Source organism: Spermophilus citellus (assembly GCF_964194105.1).
Source record: "Spermophilus citellus genome assembly, chromosome: 6".
Classification (NCBI taxonomy): Eukaryota; Metazoa; Chordata; class Mammalia; order Rodentia; family Sciuridae; genus Spermophilus; species Spermophilus citellus.
This window is the reverse complement of record NC_138187.1, coordinates 134291143-134307253: the sequence shown is the minus strand read 5'-3', so window position 1 is coordinate 134307253 and position 16111 is coordinate 134291143. Positions and strand designations below refer to the sequence as shown.

Genomic DNA, 16111 nt, shown 5'->3' with positions numbered 1-16111 from the left:
AAATGTACCCAGGGGAGAGTAACAGCCACATTTGGGTCTTTTAATACTCCATCTTGTTTTGTTAACCACAACTTACCCAGGCTACTTGTTCAGGAGGGCCTCTGGTCCAAAGTGAAATAGATGTTTGAACTTGATGCTGATTATTGCTAGTATCATGACGACACTGAAACAGACAAAAACCCTGGCAGGGGATCCCCAGTGAGGAACATCTGTGGCAAAGGGAAATATATGCTGTTTTGGTAAAAAAGTTTTCTTCCAGAGCAGAACTGATAGTGGGTGGTGTAGGACCGCAGAGACGCCTCCACTCCTCTTTTGCAGGAACTAACCACCGGGCCTGCTCACCCAGCCAGCTGTACCTCACTAGTCCCAGCTTCTGTTGGATGCTCCTTTGAATTTGATTTCCAAGAACACCCCTATGGAGTCTACTCTCTCAGTCAAAGGCAAATAAACTCTCAACATCAATCATATCCATCAAACCTACCCAAGAGTTAGATGACCCAACTGACCAAATAGTTGCCAAAGTGGAAGAATCCCCACCTCAGATCAGTATAATGTTCTGGTTTATTAAGCACTGTCTGTCTAATCTGTACCCTTTATAAGTCTCCCTTTAGCTCCTAATGTACTTGATTTGTCTGAATGACTGAATATGTCTCCCCCAAATTAATATGTCGAAATCCTAATCCCCCAATGATGGTATTAGGAGGGGAATTAAGTCATGAGGTGGAGCCCTACTAGATAGGATTAGTGTACTTATAAAAGAGGAGAGAGAGAGGGAGGAGAGGAGAGGAGAGGGGAGGGGAGGGGAGGGGAGGAGAGGGGAGGGGAGGGGAGGGGAGGGAAGGGAGAAAGAAAACAAACGTACACATGCAGTCTAGCTCAGAGCCTATGCCCCTTCCACAGGGCAAGGGAACAGAAGGCTCTGCTTATGAGCCAGAATGTGGGTCCTAACCAAAAACTGAATCTATAAGCACATTGATCTTGGACTTCCTATTATTCACAACAGTGAGAAACAAATTTCTCCAATTTGTGTTTGTGTGTGTGCTTGTGTGAGTGCTGGGGATTGACTACAAGGCCTTGTATGTGCCAGCAAGCAACCTACCACTGAGCTACATCTTCAGCCCCAATCTCTCTCTCTCTCTCTCTCTCTCTCTCTCTCTCTCTTTCTTTCAATTTTTTTTTTGTTGTAGTTGGACACAATACCTTTTTTTATTTATTTCTTTTTATGCAGTGCTGAGGATCGAACCCAGTGCCTCGCACATGCTAGGCAAGCACTCTACCGTTGAGCCACAATTCCAGCCCCTCAGCCCCAGTTTCTGTTGTTTATAAACCACCCAGTTTGAGCTATTTTGCTATAGCAGCCTGATCAGGCTAAGATAGCATACATCGATCTCATTTCCTAAATTAACTTACAGTTGCACTTTTTTTCCTATCCTTGGAAGGGCTAGAAAAATGAACATCCCAGGGGTAAACATTGCTGCAGCCTGTAACTGGTCTGTGGAGTAAACTGTATTGCTATGAAGAGCCCCAGAGGCTTGAGAAGATGGAAAGAAGGAATCAGTCAGTCATCCAACAAGTCTTTATTTTTTCCACTTGGTTACTTCTCCAGAGCTGGTACCCTCTGAGCTCTGGAGCAAGGTTAGACTCACAGTGCAGGAGGGTGCCCTTGGGGGCTATGCCATTGCTTTCCTCCAGACTGGGTCTGAGCTCAGGGCAGGATCAGGCACTTGAGAGCCCTCCACCTTGCTTGGGTGGCACAGATGGTGGTGCCTCCCACAGGGCTCTGGAAGGTGGAGGTATTGGTGAGCCCACTCCAGGCCTATGAAGGATGGAGGGACTTCTCCATAAGGCCAAGCAGAAGCATGAAGAAAATGAACCTCAACAGCAGCACTGCATGTCCTTTAAAAGAGACGTCATGAGAGGGGAGCCCAGCTGCTTTCTGGGACCAGCTCCTTGGGGTTTTCACAGAGAACGGTGTCAGCCACCCTCTGGGGTTGAGGGCCAAGAGGAATGGTGCTTTACTACCATCATCCTCAGAGTCAGGAAGGGCTCAGGGTTTGGGTACCTTCCTGAGATTTTGTAGTTGAGCCCTGAGATAAATCTGGGTTGCCCTGGAAATCGTGTTGAGATGAATGGTGATTAGTTCTCTGGGGTAGATGTGAGGGGTTGCAATTCAGTGTGAGCCCGTCTGTCTGTACGGGGTGGTTGGAACTCAGAATGTTCTGGAAACAGCCAAGCTCTCCAGATGTACTCTGCAAATGCAGGGCATGGAGGATATGGTGGGGGTGGGGTTTTTTTAATCAGATGGAGTTCTTTGTCTCCTCCTGTCTCCTCTTTCTTTGGTGCTTCCTGGGCACCCAGGGTATCTTCTGAGGTCACAGAGCAAAGCAGAGAGTGTTGGGGCTCCACAGAAAGTAGATGGGTAAGTGGCGGGCAGTTATGTAGGCAGGGACAATCTTCTTGACCTCTGATTTGTCCCCACATATTGCTTCTTTCAGAGGTTTCAACTGACATGCCTGGTCACCGCTGTAGCCTCCTCTCAGGATACATGCATGGAAACAGGGGTCACCTGGGTCTTTGTTCACCTTCGAGGGGGGTCATCCCGCACTCACTGATGCGTAGGGTGGAGCAGGGAGCCTGCCAGGATGCTGAGAATCTGACTGAGGTCAGAACCAGACTTTTCCCAGCTCTTCATCTGGCCAGTGCTTAGGCAGGGCCTGGGTGGAGGATTATCTTAGAATCACCCTCTTGCCAGCCCCAGGAAAAGGAGAGACCACTGGAACAGCAGCTGGGAACTTCTCTGATTGCTTCCCTTATGACAGCAGAGCACTTTATGTCCATGACATAGATGAGAAGATTGAATGCTCACAAAGAGCATTTTCGGGAAGAACAACCCACCTGGGCTTGTGTCTCATCTGTGCCAGCTCCTATCTGTAAGGTCAGAGATTTGAAGGCTCCTCTATTACCCATCTGGGGCCACTAGGGGAGGCAGAGGAGTGGCCAGTGGGGGCACCTGAAGCCTGGCCTCTCATTCTTGCTGATTCAGCTTCCTGAGACCCTAAGTGCTCACTAATGGGGCATCCCTTCCCACTCTCATGCAGGGGGTACCCCAGATCCCACAGCCCACTTCCCCAAACCCAGGCCTGAAGGGCGGTTGGCACCTGGGCTGGTGGAGGGTGTCAGGTGTCAGGGGCTGGGTTCCTGGGGCAGCTGGGCTGCATATAGGGCCAAAGTGTGGTGCAGGAACTGGTATTGCTCTGCAGTCTGGATCATTCCTCCTCTGCAAGAAGAAACAGACCATGATCGAAGGAGGGGCAAAGAGCCTGCTGAATGGCCGGGGTCAAACATCTCCCTGGTCTTACTGGGAAAGTCCTGTCCTTCTCCCTCCCCTGTGTTCATTTTACTATTTTCTATTCCTCCTTGAGGCCCCTCAAGCTTCCCCTCAAGAGAGGGAGGCTGGGTACTAAGGGGGAGGTACCCTACATTGACACTTGGTCTTCTCTGATCCATTTAGCTCCTGAGCAAAACCGAACTTCTGATTTCCTCAGGTTGGGTCAGGAATATCCCTGAGCCACAAGTTTTCCTTTCTAATAATCCTAAAAGTAAAAATAGTAATTCTGTACATTTGTATAGTAGTTCCCGCTTTCCAAAATACTTTCATATAAATGAACCCATTCCTTTCAATAGCAACTCTGAGGATGAAGGAATGGGCCCAGAGAAATTTAGAGACAGCTCAGTAAGATGCAAATGGGAATTTGGACACTGCTCCTGAATCTCTAAATCCAGTGAGCATCGGGACTTGCCCATGGCCACCTCATATCTAGAATCAACTGTATCTTTTTTTTTTTTTTCAAGCTTTCCCAAATAGGCATTTGGAAGAGGCTGGGGAATGCACGAGAAATTGAAGGGTCCTGGGAAGTCCATAGGGTGGCATATTTAATTCCAGGCCCCAAGCTAAAATTCCAAATAGAGATTCATTCCTGGATGTTAGCTGCAAAATAAACAGCTCTTAAGCCAAAGGGATCCTTTCCTTTCTTGAAAGAGTACTTGATGGTGATGTGTCTAGTGGTGCTGATGCCCAAGGGCCCCGGCCACTCATCAGCATGACTAGTCTTGTTTATCATGCACCCACCTGTCTAGCCGCAGTTGGCACACAATGCCCAGAATGTCCACTTCCCCTCGGGCCTTCAGCTGTTGGCAGCCAATTCGGGTGGCTATGAAGCAGCCTGTCCGGCCAATCCCTGCACTGGATACAACCAGAGAGAAGATGGGGGGGTCACAGGAGGGAAGAAGCAAGGGAGTAAGGTGAACAGGAAATGTGGGAGCTGGGCCCCAAATCTATGGACAAAAATGGGACCTGCTGGGTGTGGTGGCGCATGCCTATATTCCCAGTGGCTCTGGAGGCTGAGGCAGGAGGATTGCAAGTTCAAAGCCAGCCTCAGCAACGTAGCAAGGCCCTAAGCAACTCAGTGAGATCCTGTCTCTAAATAAAATATTAAAAAGGGCTGGGGATGTGGCTCAGTCGTTGAGCGTCCCTGGGTTCAATCCCTGGTACCAAAAAAAAAAAAAAAAAAAAAAAAAAATCAACAACAACAAAAAAGTGACCTGAAGGTGCTGTATTTGTGGGGCAGGATTCTGAGGATGGAACGCTGTACCCCAACTTCCAGCACCCCTGGAGGAGTTTGCCTCTCTTTGCATTGGGGGAGATGAACCCAGCGTCTCCTGCATGCTAAGCACGCGCTCTACCACTGAACCATACCCCAGCCCTGAGCCTGCACTGCTCCTCAGCCTCACTCCAGGCCTAGTCCAGGTCACCTTCCGGTTCCTATGGACATTGCAATGATCTCTTTTCTGCGTAACAATCTACAACAGTTTCCAACTGACGGCACCCCACTGTGGGCTGGCTGCCCCCCTCAGGCCCTCCTTATCTGACCATGACTTCCTCCCAGTTTATACTCAGCCTCCACAGCTACCCAGGCCTGCTCCCTCTATGCCTCCCTTCATTCCATCCACAGTCCTCTCCTCTCTGCTGTGCGCTCTTGCCCTTTATTTCAAAACTCTCTCCTTCCTTCTTGAACAACTCTTGCATGACCCCTGATAGAAACCACTAATGACACCCAGCACCTATATCCAGGGGTCACCTGTGGGTGAGCCCAGGAGCCCCCTCTAATTTATACTTTTTTACCTGGATGTTGTTTTTTTTCGGATGTCCACTCCCCAGTGGTCTCCTTGCTTTGTCTGTCCCCTGTGTCACCCCCCACTCACTCCTACTTTCGTTCTGTAGCCAAAGCATCCTTTTAAAATAGCAAATCTGAGCCAGGCTGGGTGGTGCATGCCTGGAACCTCAGCAAGTTTGAGAGGCTGAGGCAGGAGGATCACAAAGGTGAGGCCAGTCTGGGCAGCTTAGCAAGACCCTTAGAAGACCATGCCTCAAAATAAAATAGAAAGGGCTGGTGATGTAGCTTGGTGGCAGAGCACTGGCCAGCATGTGGGAGGCCTTAGGATTCAATCCCCAGTACCCAAACAAACAGAACCAAAAAGCCTCAAAGAAATAAAATGGCAAATCCAAGGTCTTGGGTTCTATCCTTGGCACCTAAATAAATAAACAATAAAATAAACCCAGTGTCTTAGTCAGCCCTCTAAGGCTGCTCTTCACGTGGCCTTCACTTGCCTTCTGGAATCATCTCCCATCATTATTCCCACACGTAATGGCCCACCCTCTCACCCTCCCACCCTGCAGCCAGTAATGGAGCAAGTTTTAAATTTCTTCTCTCGGCCTTTGCGTGTGCTGTTCCATCTGCTTGGAATGCTTCTCCTGTCCCTTCTCACTTGATCAATTCCCTTACAGGTCCTAGGGTAGCTTAGCTGTCCTTCCTCTTGGAAAACCTCTGGTTAAAGTCTGAGTTAGGCAACCTGACTCTGCGCTGCCCATCACAGCTCTCACAGCATCGTGTTGAATTTAGTTGTTCAATCTGCCATCATTCCCACCAGGCCCTAAAACTGTCAGGGAAGAATCCAAACTATTTCGGTTACTCTTGCCTTCTTAGAGTCTAACATTGTGCCTGACAATAAGAGGTTTTCGATAAATACATGTTGAATGATCCCCTAACAGCAGGGATTGTACATGTTTCCTTTTAATAGCCAACTAGGAGCTTCCCAATATTCTGACGCCTCTCTGCATTGTGCCTGGGTATGCAGAGATGTCTGGGTTCTGCGGAAAGGAGACAGTAAGAGCAGAACACTTGCTGAATGACACAGATTCCTGTCCAAGTAAGAACTAGGCTTGCCTGACGCTGTTCTGCTCCAACCCCCTTCCCAGACCCAGTGGGAGGGAGGGGAGCATGGGATCCAGGCCACGGTGGAAGCAGCGGTCCCCCACCTGCAGTGGACCACGATGGGCCCAGTGTTGGCAGCTGTCTCTGGGCTGTCCTCCACCTCAGCCACCAGGCGCAGCAGGGGCCCGGCTGATTCCGGCGTCTGGTGGTCAGGCCAGGCTGAGAAGAGGATGTGTTTAACTGACCGGCGTTCCTCCTGGTGCTGGGATAGAGACAAGGCATAAGGACGGGGGCCGGGTGAGGGGCACTGCCCACCTTCTGTGGCGTTAGAGGAGGGCAGGGGCTACAATAACCCTGTGGGGGAGTCTTCAGCTCAGAGCGGACAGAGCTAACTAACTCTTCCGGCTCATCATCGCGCCCCGCCAAACTCCAGTGAAGGAGCATCGTCCTGGGACAGGGAAAGACCCAAGTTCAAATCTTGACACTGCCTCTGACTAGCACATAACCCCGTTTTCTTTGCCTAGAAAGTGGGAACGGTGATATATTGGTTTATTTCCTGGGATGCTTGGAAAATAATGAATCAACAAAGAAATGTTTTGAAAAATGCAAAACACTATGCAATCATAGAAAACCTTTCTAAAGCACTCTCACGTGGACTGTTACACATCTCTTCCAACCTCCTCTCATTCCTTCAGCGCACTCTGGATCCTTCCTCTCCTTGCTGGACCACTCAGCAGGGGTGGAGTGGCTTCCTGTCCATTCCTATATGATTTATTCCCTCTGAGCTCTTAGACTAGAGGCTCCCTGAGGTCAGTGCCCAAGTCTCTCTTCTGTGGATCAAACGCCTCTTTCAGATGTGGGCTCAAGGTTTGGATGAGTAAGCTTGGCTCCCAGCGAAGGTTGGGCCTGAGTCCCAGAGATGCTGGGGGTGGTCCAACTTCTCTGGTCCCTGGGGTGGTACCTGGATGGTGAGCTGCCGCACAGTGTATTCTGGGCACTCTTTGGTATCCTGGATGCGTATCTGGAAGGGTCCATAGGTTTCCTCTTTTGTGGGCCAGTAGTGGACACATTTCTAGAAGGGAGGGAGCTGGGAGTCAGAAGGGGGGTGTCTATCAGCTGCAGCAGGGGTTGGGGAAGCTCTGAGGGGGCTGGTATCACCCTGCATATCCCATCTCCTCTGGGGAGGTCAGCAACTGGGACTTGGCTCTCCTGAGTTTGACCCCGCAGGCCAAGTATTCGTCCCATCTCATATTTTGGCCAAGATCCCGCTACCTGGAGAATAGCTCAGACAAGAGCCAGGGTTGCCTGTCAGTGTTCTCAGCTCCCAGGGAGCCTGTGGTGCCAAGATGCCTGCATGGGGGTGTGTGAGTGTGTTGGGGCAGGATGTAGCCCTTTTGGGGGTTCACCAAGGTCTGTGGCTCTGCCGCCTACCTCCTTGCCCTCTCGGAGCTGAGTGAGCATGACAATAAGGCACACTTCTTCTTGCCACACCATCTCCCAGAAGTCTGACACGGTGTTGGGCATGGGACCCTGGGTCGCGATATAGACCTTCTCCTGCCCATCGTAGCCCTGGGGAGGTGGGAGCACAGGGAGGCAGTGAGATCCGAGTGCCAGGGAAAGCCCAGGCACTGCAGGTGCTGGATCAGGCTGAAGCCAGTGAACACACACACGTGTACAAGCACACACACTCTCAGAAGCCACAGGGTGGAAAGGACAAGGTCTTTTTGTTGATGATGTTGTTTTTTAATTAAACCCAGGGCCTGGTACAGGCTAGACAAGTGCTCTACCACTGAGCCACATCCTCAGCCCAGGACATGGGTTCTGGAGTGAGGAACATGTGAGTTCAAACCCCTGTTCTGATGTTTCCTAGTTATGCTATTATAAGCAAGTTACCTAGCTTCTGTAAGTCCCAGCTTCCTATCTGTAAACTGGGCATACTGATATCTCTCTTGCAGGAACATAGTGTGGATTAAAGTTAATACAATATACTGAGAGTCTGGCATATAACGGGTGCTATATAAAAGATTGTTCCCTTCCTCCCTTGCTGCTTTCTTCTAGCACAAAATACCAAAATTGTTCATTGATTGTGAATTAATGTTTCACTTTTATATATCACTCTTATATATTTAGCAGTGAAATGTAGCACCCTCTCCCAGGCCTGTCTCTGTCCCCTTCAGGATCCTCAGTTTCCTGTTCCTCAAGGTGATGGTGAAATCCAGCCCACTGTTCTGCTAGTTTTGCCGGACTAGTGGAAGACCTTGGATCCACACTGCTTTCCTGACAACAGCTATTCTGCCTGCAGCCTCAACTGCTGTCATATCCATGTTGGCCACTAGAGGGAGCTGCTTTTACTTCTTCTTAGGGTGGACAGAGGTGAGAAGTTGGGGGTAGAGAGCCCACCTTGCTTTTAGGTTCTTATTAGCTGGACATTAATCCAACCATTTCCACAAAGGAAGGTATGTTTGGGAAAAGCATAGGGGTGGGGGTTCTTCCGTATTTGCATTGGGCTTTCCCATGAAGATCTGGGGGGAGCCTGGGCGGTTGGTGGGGGGGGGGAGCGGGGGGGGGTGTTACTATTTGTATTGGTCTCTCCCATGAAGCTCTCAGGAGTGATTAGCCTTTAAGAAGCTAATGGCTAGGTTCAGCAATGCTCATTTTCCTGCAGGTTTAGAGACTTGACATACACAGGGTGATAAGGTGGTTTAAGGAAATTTGGCATCTCTTCTTTTCAGAAAAATTTTAACATGTTTTCTAGGTTGGTGACTTTGGGTCTGTTTAGTGTCCATCCAGCCTGGCAGGGCTATGACAGCAATGAGTCAGAGCAGGCAGGGACATCAACGCCCCTGACCTACCAGCCACAGCTGGGAGATACCATCTGACATCTTCAAACACAATCCCATCACACTCCCTTTGCCCCCGTACTGCAGCCCGGCTACTCACTCGGATGTAGTTGGCGTTGATGTAATCTCCATCCTCCTGGCTCTGCACCCGACCGAGACAGACACGGCTCTGAGGATCTAGGAAGTAAAAATCAGTGGCGGTCAGAGGTCAAAAGGTGACCAACTAATACAGACTCTAACTGACTCAGAGAAAAGACTTGTGACTGTCACAGTCCTTTGTATATAGCAAGTAGCCCAATGCCCACTGGATTATTTTATATGTAGATAATAGGCAGCCACAGAATAATTTTGAGCAGGAGATTGATATCAATTTCCAGCCATAACTAGGGAAGGCTAACTGAGTGGTACTGTGTGGGATAGACTAGAGAGGAAAGGGCACGGAGCTGCAAAGATCACACAGGAAGTTCTTGTAACGATCTACTCTGGAGATCAGTGAGGGTGCAGAACAGGAAAATACGAGTAAAATTGGAAAAAGAAGTGCTGTAGAGAAGGAGTGTCTTTCCAGTGATGGATATGGGGTCCAGAGGAATGACTTGCCCAAGATGACTTGGTGGTTAAGTGCGACTCGGACTCAGATTTCATTCAGCTACTAGATCCTGTGGTTTCCCCTCTAGGGGACGGGATTTCTCCAAATCAAATCCAAACCAGGATAAAGAAACAGGTCTGTGAGGAAAGGAGAGGGGATACTCCCCTCCAGAGCTAGCCTGGCTATGAACAGAGGAGGCCCAGAGGCCAGGGAAATCTCAGGCAAGGGGACTGTCCCCTCTCTGGTGGCTGCAGGGCTGGTCAGAATTAGGAAAGGACTAAACTTACCCCCTCTCCACTTGGCGGAGCACTCCCAGCCTCTGAACCCATCTCAGCTGGCAGAGGCACAGGAGGAGGAAGGGAGTACCATCAGGAGGTAACCCCAGTGTGGAGTCACTGCAGGGGGCAGCCTGATGGGGCTGCTCTCTGGGGAGAGGCTCCGAGGCCTCTGCAGAGCAGCAGGTGCTAGCCCTGGCTTGTCAGCCCAGTGGCCCCCATCCCAACCTGCCCAGCAATCTCTCTGTCCTGCTCCATGTGTGTTTCTCAAAGCCCTCTATGTCTTGGGGCGTCCTCCCAGAAGCCTCTGCTGCTGTGAAGCCTCCCTACATGGGAGGAAGATGAGGAAGTTTTGGTACAGGGTGCTGTGTGACCTTGGGCAAGCTATGCAATCCTCTGTCTCTCGGTTTCCTCATTTGCAAAATGGGCATACTAATACCATCATGCCAGCTTCACAGGAACACTGGGAGAAATGCATGAACCGAAAGTGTGGAGGGCAGTACCTGGCCCACAAGTAGGCATTTGCAAATTTCATCATCGCTGCTGCTGCTGTGATTATTACCCCTTCTTTCCCTCATCAGGGAAAGAAGATGTCCCAAGTTCTCTTGTCCTTCCTTCACCCAGGCTGTGCATCTTCCTTCTGAAGCTTGCCAGTCCTGGGCAGAGTGCCCACCTCCCTCCATCCCCACTGCCGCTCTTACTTGGCAAGATGGTCTTGTACCGGTCCTTGGAGGCATGACCAGGGATATCCAGGTCTTCAGGGTTGACGAAGTTTGAGGGGATCTTCTGGCAGGGGAAGAAATGAGTGAACAGCTGCTCCCTTTCCCAGCATGCTTTTCTCCCCTTCCTCCCTTTCCTACTAGTGCTGGACCCTGGCCATCCCTTCTTAGCAGGCTAGGGTGGAAAGTAAAAGAGGAGACATGGGGGCAACCTCCTTTCCTGAGCCCCCAGGGTGCAAAGAGTGCCCAGGGTGTCCATGATGGACTGAGGCCAGCTGACCACCTCTAATGCAGAGGACAGACTGATGCAGAAGGGACCCCACGTTCTTACCAAGAATTCCTCCTCCAGTTGCTTGGGGCTGGGTGGCTGGTGCTGCAGGGCCCAGCAGGTCAGCGGGTGTCCAGCTGTGCGCAGAAAGTGTAGGGTGACCTCCCGGGGTGTGTTCACCGAGCAGATGGGCTCCACGGTGCCCAGGGAGCGCACATCCAGCATCAGAGCCACATTGGAGCCCCGCCTAACGAGCACCCAATAAAAACTGCTTATGTTACAGTTATTATTGTATAGGGTACATTTGAGGAGGCGGCTCCTTGTCAGTGCTCCAGAGGCCTAGTGCATTCGAGGGTTCAGGGCCCTGCTGCATGCTTTTGTCCCTTTGTCAGCCAGATAAGGGAACATGGAAACAACTGCTCTTCCCCACTGCTACCTCTTCTCCTTCTCAACCTGGCCCCCAGGCTCACACCTACACGCAACCTCTCCCCAGGGACAGCCAGCCAAACCTAGGATTTAGGGTGCAGGCTCAGGGTTGACATGAAACTCTGTGCCCCAGAAACACAAAGAATATGCAAAGGATATGCAAATTAGTATGATCGGGTTTTCTTTCCAGATTGGAGTCCAAAGTAGAGGGTCTCTGGACTCAGCTATCAGAACTGGAGTGGCAGACGAAGGGAGGGGGAGAAGCGAGCTGGGGCCCAGGGCTGGGAAGACCCTCTCCACAGGGAAGATCTCACCTCTCCTGTAGCCGCACATGCTTCTTGGCTGGTGCTTTGGCAGGTGGAGGTTGGGTCATGGCTGCCCCTAAAGATGAGGTTGGCCGCAGTGCTCTGGAGCGCCCCCCACGGGCCTGTACCATGCTGGGGTGGGGCACTGGCCCAAGGGAGGCTCACTCGGCCATGGCCATGACGTCTGCCTGGAAGACAAGGCCCTGCAGCTGCTGGCCTCAGCCTGTCTGGCCAGAAGGAGGCTCCCAAGCCCTGTTCCTCAACAGGTGGCCTCATTTTCACCCCGAGGACAGGATCTCTTTGGTGGGATCCAGGGCACAGGCCACAGGCCAACTGAGGTTGGAGTAAGGAAAAGATAAAGGGTGGAGTCCTGGATGAAGATAGGAGAGAATCCAGAGGGAGAAGAAGGAGGGAGACCAAAGCGCACAGGGCTCTAAGCTGGGGTCCCGGTGAGAGGAGGCCAGGGAGAAAGGTCAATGGTGGGAACCACACAGAAGGAAGGGACAAAGCTCTCAGAAGCCACCCCTGACTCTAACCAGTGGGACTGCTCCTGAATGAGAAAGCGCACGCCTCTGGCAGTGTTGGAGGCCGTTGGAGACCCAGACCCACCGGGCTGCTGGCCCCTCACACGGTCCTCTCCGAACCGCTGGTAGGTCCACTCCCAAGATAATTTCTGGCTTCTGGGGTCCGCGTCCAGGGAGGTTAGCCTGGGGGTGTTTCCTTCCTCCTCCTGCCCTTCCCCCATCTCCCGCCTCTGTAACCGTCACAGGAAATGGCCTCACCAAGCCCTTGAGCGACAGTGCATGGTGAGGCGACAGCTAGGGGCATGAGCGAGGGGCATGGAGGTGATGAAGCCACCTCTTCTGGGGGGCAGTCCCCATCTCCCAGAGCCAGGGTCTCAGGTGCTGAGACAGCAGGGTCTAAGTTGCTAAGCCCACAGGGATGGAGGTGAGGGGACAGCGTGGGCCCTTGCAGGTGCGGGTGGTGGAGAGGGCTTCTCCTGCAACAGGAGGGGCCCTTTCACTCAGTTCTCTGCGCTCCCTGTGTCTTCCCTGCCCTCCTGGCTTCAGGGACATCAGGTGTATGGACACCCACTCCCCAGCCGGCACCGAGGGCCCACTCGCCCTCCCACACACCCCCTTCCCTGGGCTGTCCCCACCCTGGGCCACAGGACTCCTGCTCCCTGCTTCAGGTACTTACTGAAGCAGCTGTGTTCCCCAGGCTGCCTCTTGCCAGCTGTCTATCTGTCTGTCGGTCTGTCTTTGAGGACTGAGAAGGATTCAGGAAGCCAGTTTCCTCCCTCGGCCCCTCCTCGCTTCCACCCACGCACACCCCGGCTTGCTCGTGCTGCCCTCCCGCGCCTGTGCAGCTGCCACCAGGGGTCGGTGCCTCCTGCCTGTGCCCCTAGAGGCTTCGTGCGATGTCTTGGCACCTTTGCCAGGGGCCAAGGTCCTGTTCCCAGGAACAGGTGAGGGGCTGGGCCTTCCTTGAGCACCAGATTCCTCTGGCTCCTAAATCCTCTTCCCTCCTGCCACACTGCTCCTGTGGGTCCTTGTCACGTCCCATTTCTGTCTGCGCTCTGGGCAGAGCTCAGCTGGCCGCTGCTCCATGCCATCTCACAAAGAACCCCAGGGGGCTCCTCGTCCACCTGACCATGCCAGAGACTTATTTCCACTCCTGTGCCTCTGCCCAGGGGCCCTCTCCCTGGAAGCCCTTGCTGTTTCATGCCTTGGAACCTCATGGCCAAGAGCAGGCTGCAGCTTCCTGGAGCAGATGTGGTGCAGACCTGGGGTGGGAAGCAGGAGGCAGGAGTCCTTGCTGCATGTGGGAAAGGAGGGCCCCTGGCCGGGCCAGAGAGGGCTTCCTCAGGCTCCGAGCCCTGCACAGCTCTCCGCTCCCTTGGCCTGCACATAGGCCAGCCACCCGGGGAGTGGACAGTAGAGCTGAGCTGGAGGAGAGTCTGGGGCTTCCCCCAGGTCCCCTGACCACTCTGGGCCTCCTCCCAGAACCTGACATCCTCTCAGGAGACTTACGAATCGTCGACAGGCTCTGGCCCTCCTGCCAGGGGACTCCCATGTCCTCTTCACTACTGGGGCACCTGCGTGCCTGGGGCTTGGGGAGCAGCCCCCAAGTCCAAGACGCCAGGGCCCTCCGCCCCGCCTGGCTCCTCTGGTCGGCCCCTGGCGGCCTGCAGCCCAGCCGCCCCGCGGTTCATGCTGCTGCGTCTCCTTAGACCTTGTAACATTCCCCACATCCTTCCTGGCCCCAGCACGCTCCCTCCGCATTCCCTCTCTTCCTCCCACTTCTCTGATTCAGCTGTCAAACAGTGACAGCAAAGAAGACATGATGTACAATAGGCACAGGGGAGGGCACACAGGGGGCGGCAGGGGGCTTCAGCTGACCCTCCCAGGAGAACGTTTGAGGTAAAGAACAAGAGTGACCCTTTTGGCTCAGGAGGCCTCCTGCTACCTTCCTTTGCCCTTGGGAGGTGAAGACTCTTTTCTGAGCCTCTCCTTGGCTAACTGATCCTGGGTCCATCTTCCCTGTAGTTGGTGTTCCTCTAATAATGGGGGGGGGGTCACCCAAGGAAGGGGGCTAGGTGGAGCTGGGAAGTATTTGGCTGCAGGGCCAGCGTGAGGTGGCAGGAGCAGGAGCCTGGGAATCCCTAGGTCGCTGTGGGCAATGATCTGAGGCTGGCCTCTGCCTTGACCTCCCCATGTGGGTCAGTGTTTCTACTGGTCAGTGGTGTGGGCCCTGGAGTAAAGGAGGGGGCAGGAGGGGATTGGAAAGAGGGCCCCCGCTTTGGGCCGACTGTTGATTATGATCAAGAACAGGAAGCTAGGATACCACAGGGGTGGGGGAGGAGGAAGTGGGCCAAGTCTCCCCTCCACTGGCTTGCCCAGTGCCCCCGGGTTTCCATGCCTGAGCCCTGTTGGCTCTGAGCACATCCCTGACCCCTCAGAGGCTAGGGCCGGCAGAGGTCCAAGTGTTTCAAGGAAGCCAGGAGCCTGGAGATGAGGAAGGGGGTTGATACTAGGGGTGGGTGTAATTCTGGACATTGAGCAAGACCCCCGGGCCCTCCCAGTTTCCTTTGGGAGGTGGAGGGGAGAATCACTTCTGGCCTCCTACCCACTCCCTCTCTCCCTCTTTGCTTAGAAACGCCTGGACATCCATGGAGCATGTGGCTCGAGACCCAACCACGAGCCTCTGATGGACAAGATGCTGCCCCAGCCCCTCCCAGCCTGGCCTTGGAGCCTAGTCCACCTTCTGCACCCCCCCGCCCCCGCCCCCGTGTGAGCTTTGCCCCATCTTGAGGCTCCTAAAGTGACTCTGTCTTCACTGCAGACCTTCCCATGCCTGGGGTGGAGCTCTCCCGGGTGGCTTTCCAAATTTCATCACTGAAACTTCTTATTTGTTTTCCTGGTTTGGGATTGAATTTCCAGCTACCTTCTGCTCCGGAGAATATGTATACTAATAGCTGGGAGCCGGAAGACCTGCATGTCATGAGTAAACTATGGCCCAGTGCTGTGTGACCTTGGGCAAGTTACTAAGGCTCCCTGTGTCTCCGACTCCTCCTCAGCTTCCTCCCTCCCCAGGGGGATGATAATAGGGATAATAACCCCATGTGGGCAGATGAAGTGAGGCCTGTGAAGTGCTTTTGTTCACAGGAGAGCTCAGGAGTCAGCAGAAGCAAGAGAAGCTGGTGAGGGAAGTGGGCCAGGGAGCCACACTGGGTGGGGGAGAGCTGCGTGGGGGAGGCCATGGAGGCTACGCCTTGCCCCTCACCAGCCTTACATCCTCCAGGGAGAAGGTGTCAGGGCAGCTCAGGGGAGGCTCTGCAGGGAGTTGCTCATAGCAGCCAGAGAGGACAGGGAGGAACTGGCCGGGCTCTCGGGCCAGGCTGGGGAGGGGCTGATGCAGGGCGAGGACACGTGGTGTCTCTTCCCATCTGAGACTTGTGGTCTGTCTGGCTGCACACACAGTTACCACTTGGCTCTCCAGTCTGTCTCCTCCAGTCACTCCTGATTCCTGGGGCTGTGAACCATGACTCCCATGCTCAGTGTGAGAGCCCCTGGGGGACGGGATACACCAGCAACTCCCAGAAACCCCTGCTCTATAAAATCCAAGGGGGCATCTTGGGGAAGGGTCAGCTGCTGGGGGCCAGGACTGCTGGGCCTCACACCTGTCCTGCTCCTCTCCTTAGCTGCCCTACTAGCTCCTCTCTGGACAAGCCCTTGGATCCTAGGGGGCTCTTCCTGAGGAAGCCGACTTGTTCTGCCCTGACTCGGCGGGCCCAGGCTTGTCCTGGGGTGTTGGGGAGACAGACAATGAGGTCTTGGAGCAGGAGGCAGGGATACACCAGACACATGGTGAGTGGGGCAGAGGAGTGCTGGGCAGCCCCCTGGGCTAGCCTCCAGGG

At 53.4% G+C, this 16111-nt stretch overlaps 1 protein-coding gene across 2 annotated transcripts; it reads right to left on the bottom strand.

Annotated features, from left to right (window-relative positions):
* Positions 1-1590: 1590 nt before the first annotated feature.
* On the bottom strand, positions 1591-12988 carry PTPN7 (protein tyrosine phosphatase non-receptor type 7). Of its 2 annotated transcripts, XM_081300287.1 has the most exons (11): positions 12892-12988; positions 11701-11879; positions 11024-11207; positions 10675-10759; positions 9213-9289; positions 7704-7841; positions 7234-7344; positions 6377-6534; positions 4130-4243; positions 3159-3277; positions 1591-2714 (listed from the first exon to the last, which is right to left on the bottom strand). In XM_081300287.1, the coding sequence occupies exons 2-10, from the start codon at positions 11820-11822 to the stop codon at positions 3184-3186; spliced, it is 1083 nt and encodes a 360-aa protein (XP_081156413.1). In that variant the 5' UTR covers positions 11823-11879; positions 12892-12988; the 3' UTR covers positions 1591-2714; positions 3159-3183. The 2 variants fall into 2 exon arrangements, with proteins under 2 accessions (XP_081156413.1, XP_081156412.1); XM_081300286.1 differs by having other exon boundaries at positions 1591-3277.
* Positions 12989-16111: the final 3123 nt, after the last annotated feature.

Excerpts from the sequence above, each read along its gene's own strand:
- PTPN7 (XM_081300286.1), bottom strand. The coding sequence starts at position 11,822 with ATGGTACAGGCCCGTGGGGGGCGCTCCAGAGCACTGCGGCCAACCTCA. Across the intron at positions 4,244-6,376 it reads CCCATCGTGGTCCACTGCAG|TGCAGGGATTGGCCGGACAG; the intron begins GTGGGGGACCGC and ends GGTTGTATCCAG. Across the intron at positions 3,278-4,129 it reads TGCCAACTGCGGCTAGACAG|AGGAGGAATGATCCAGACTG; the intron begins GTGGGTGCATGA and ends TTCTTCTTGCAG.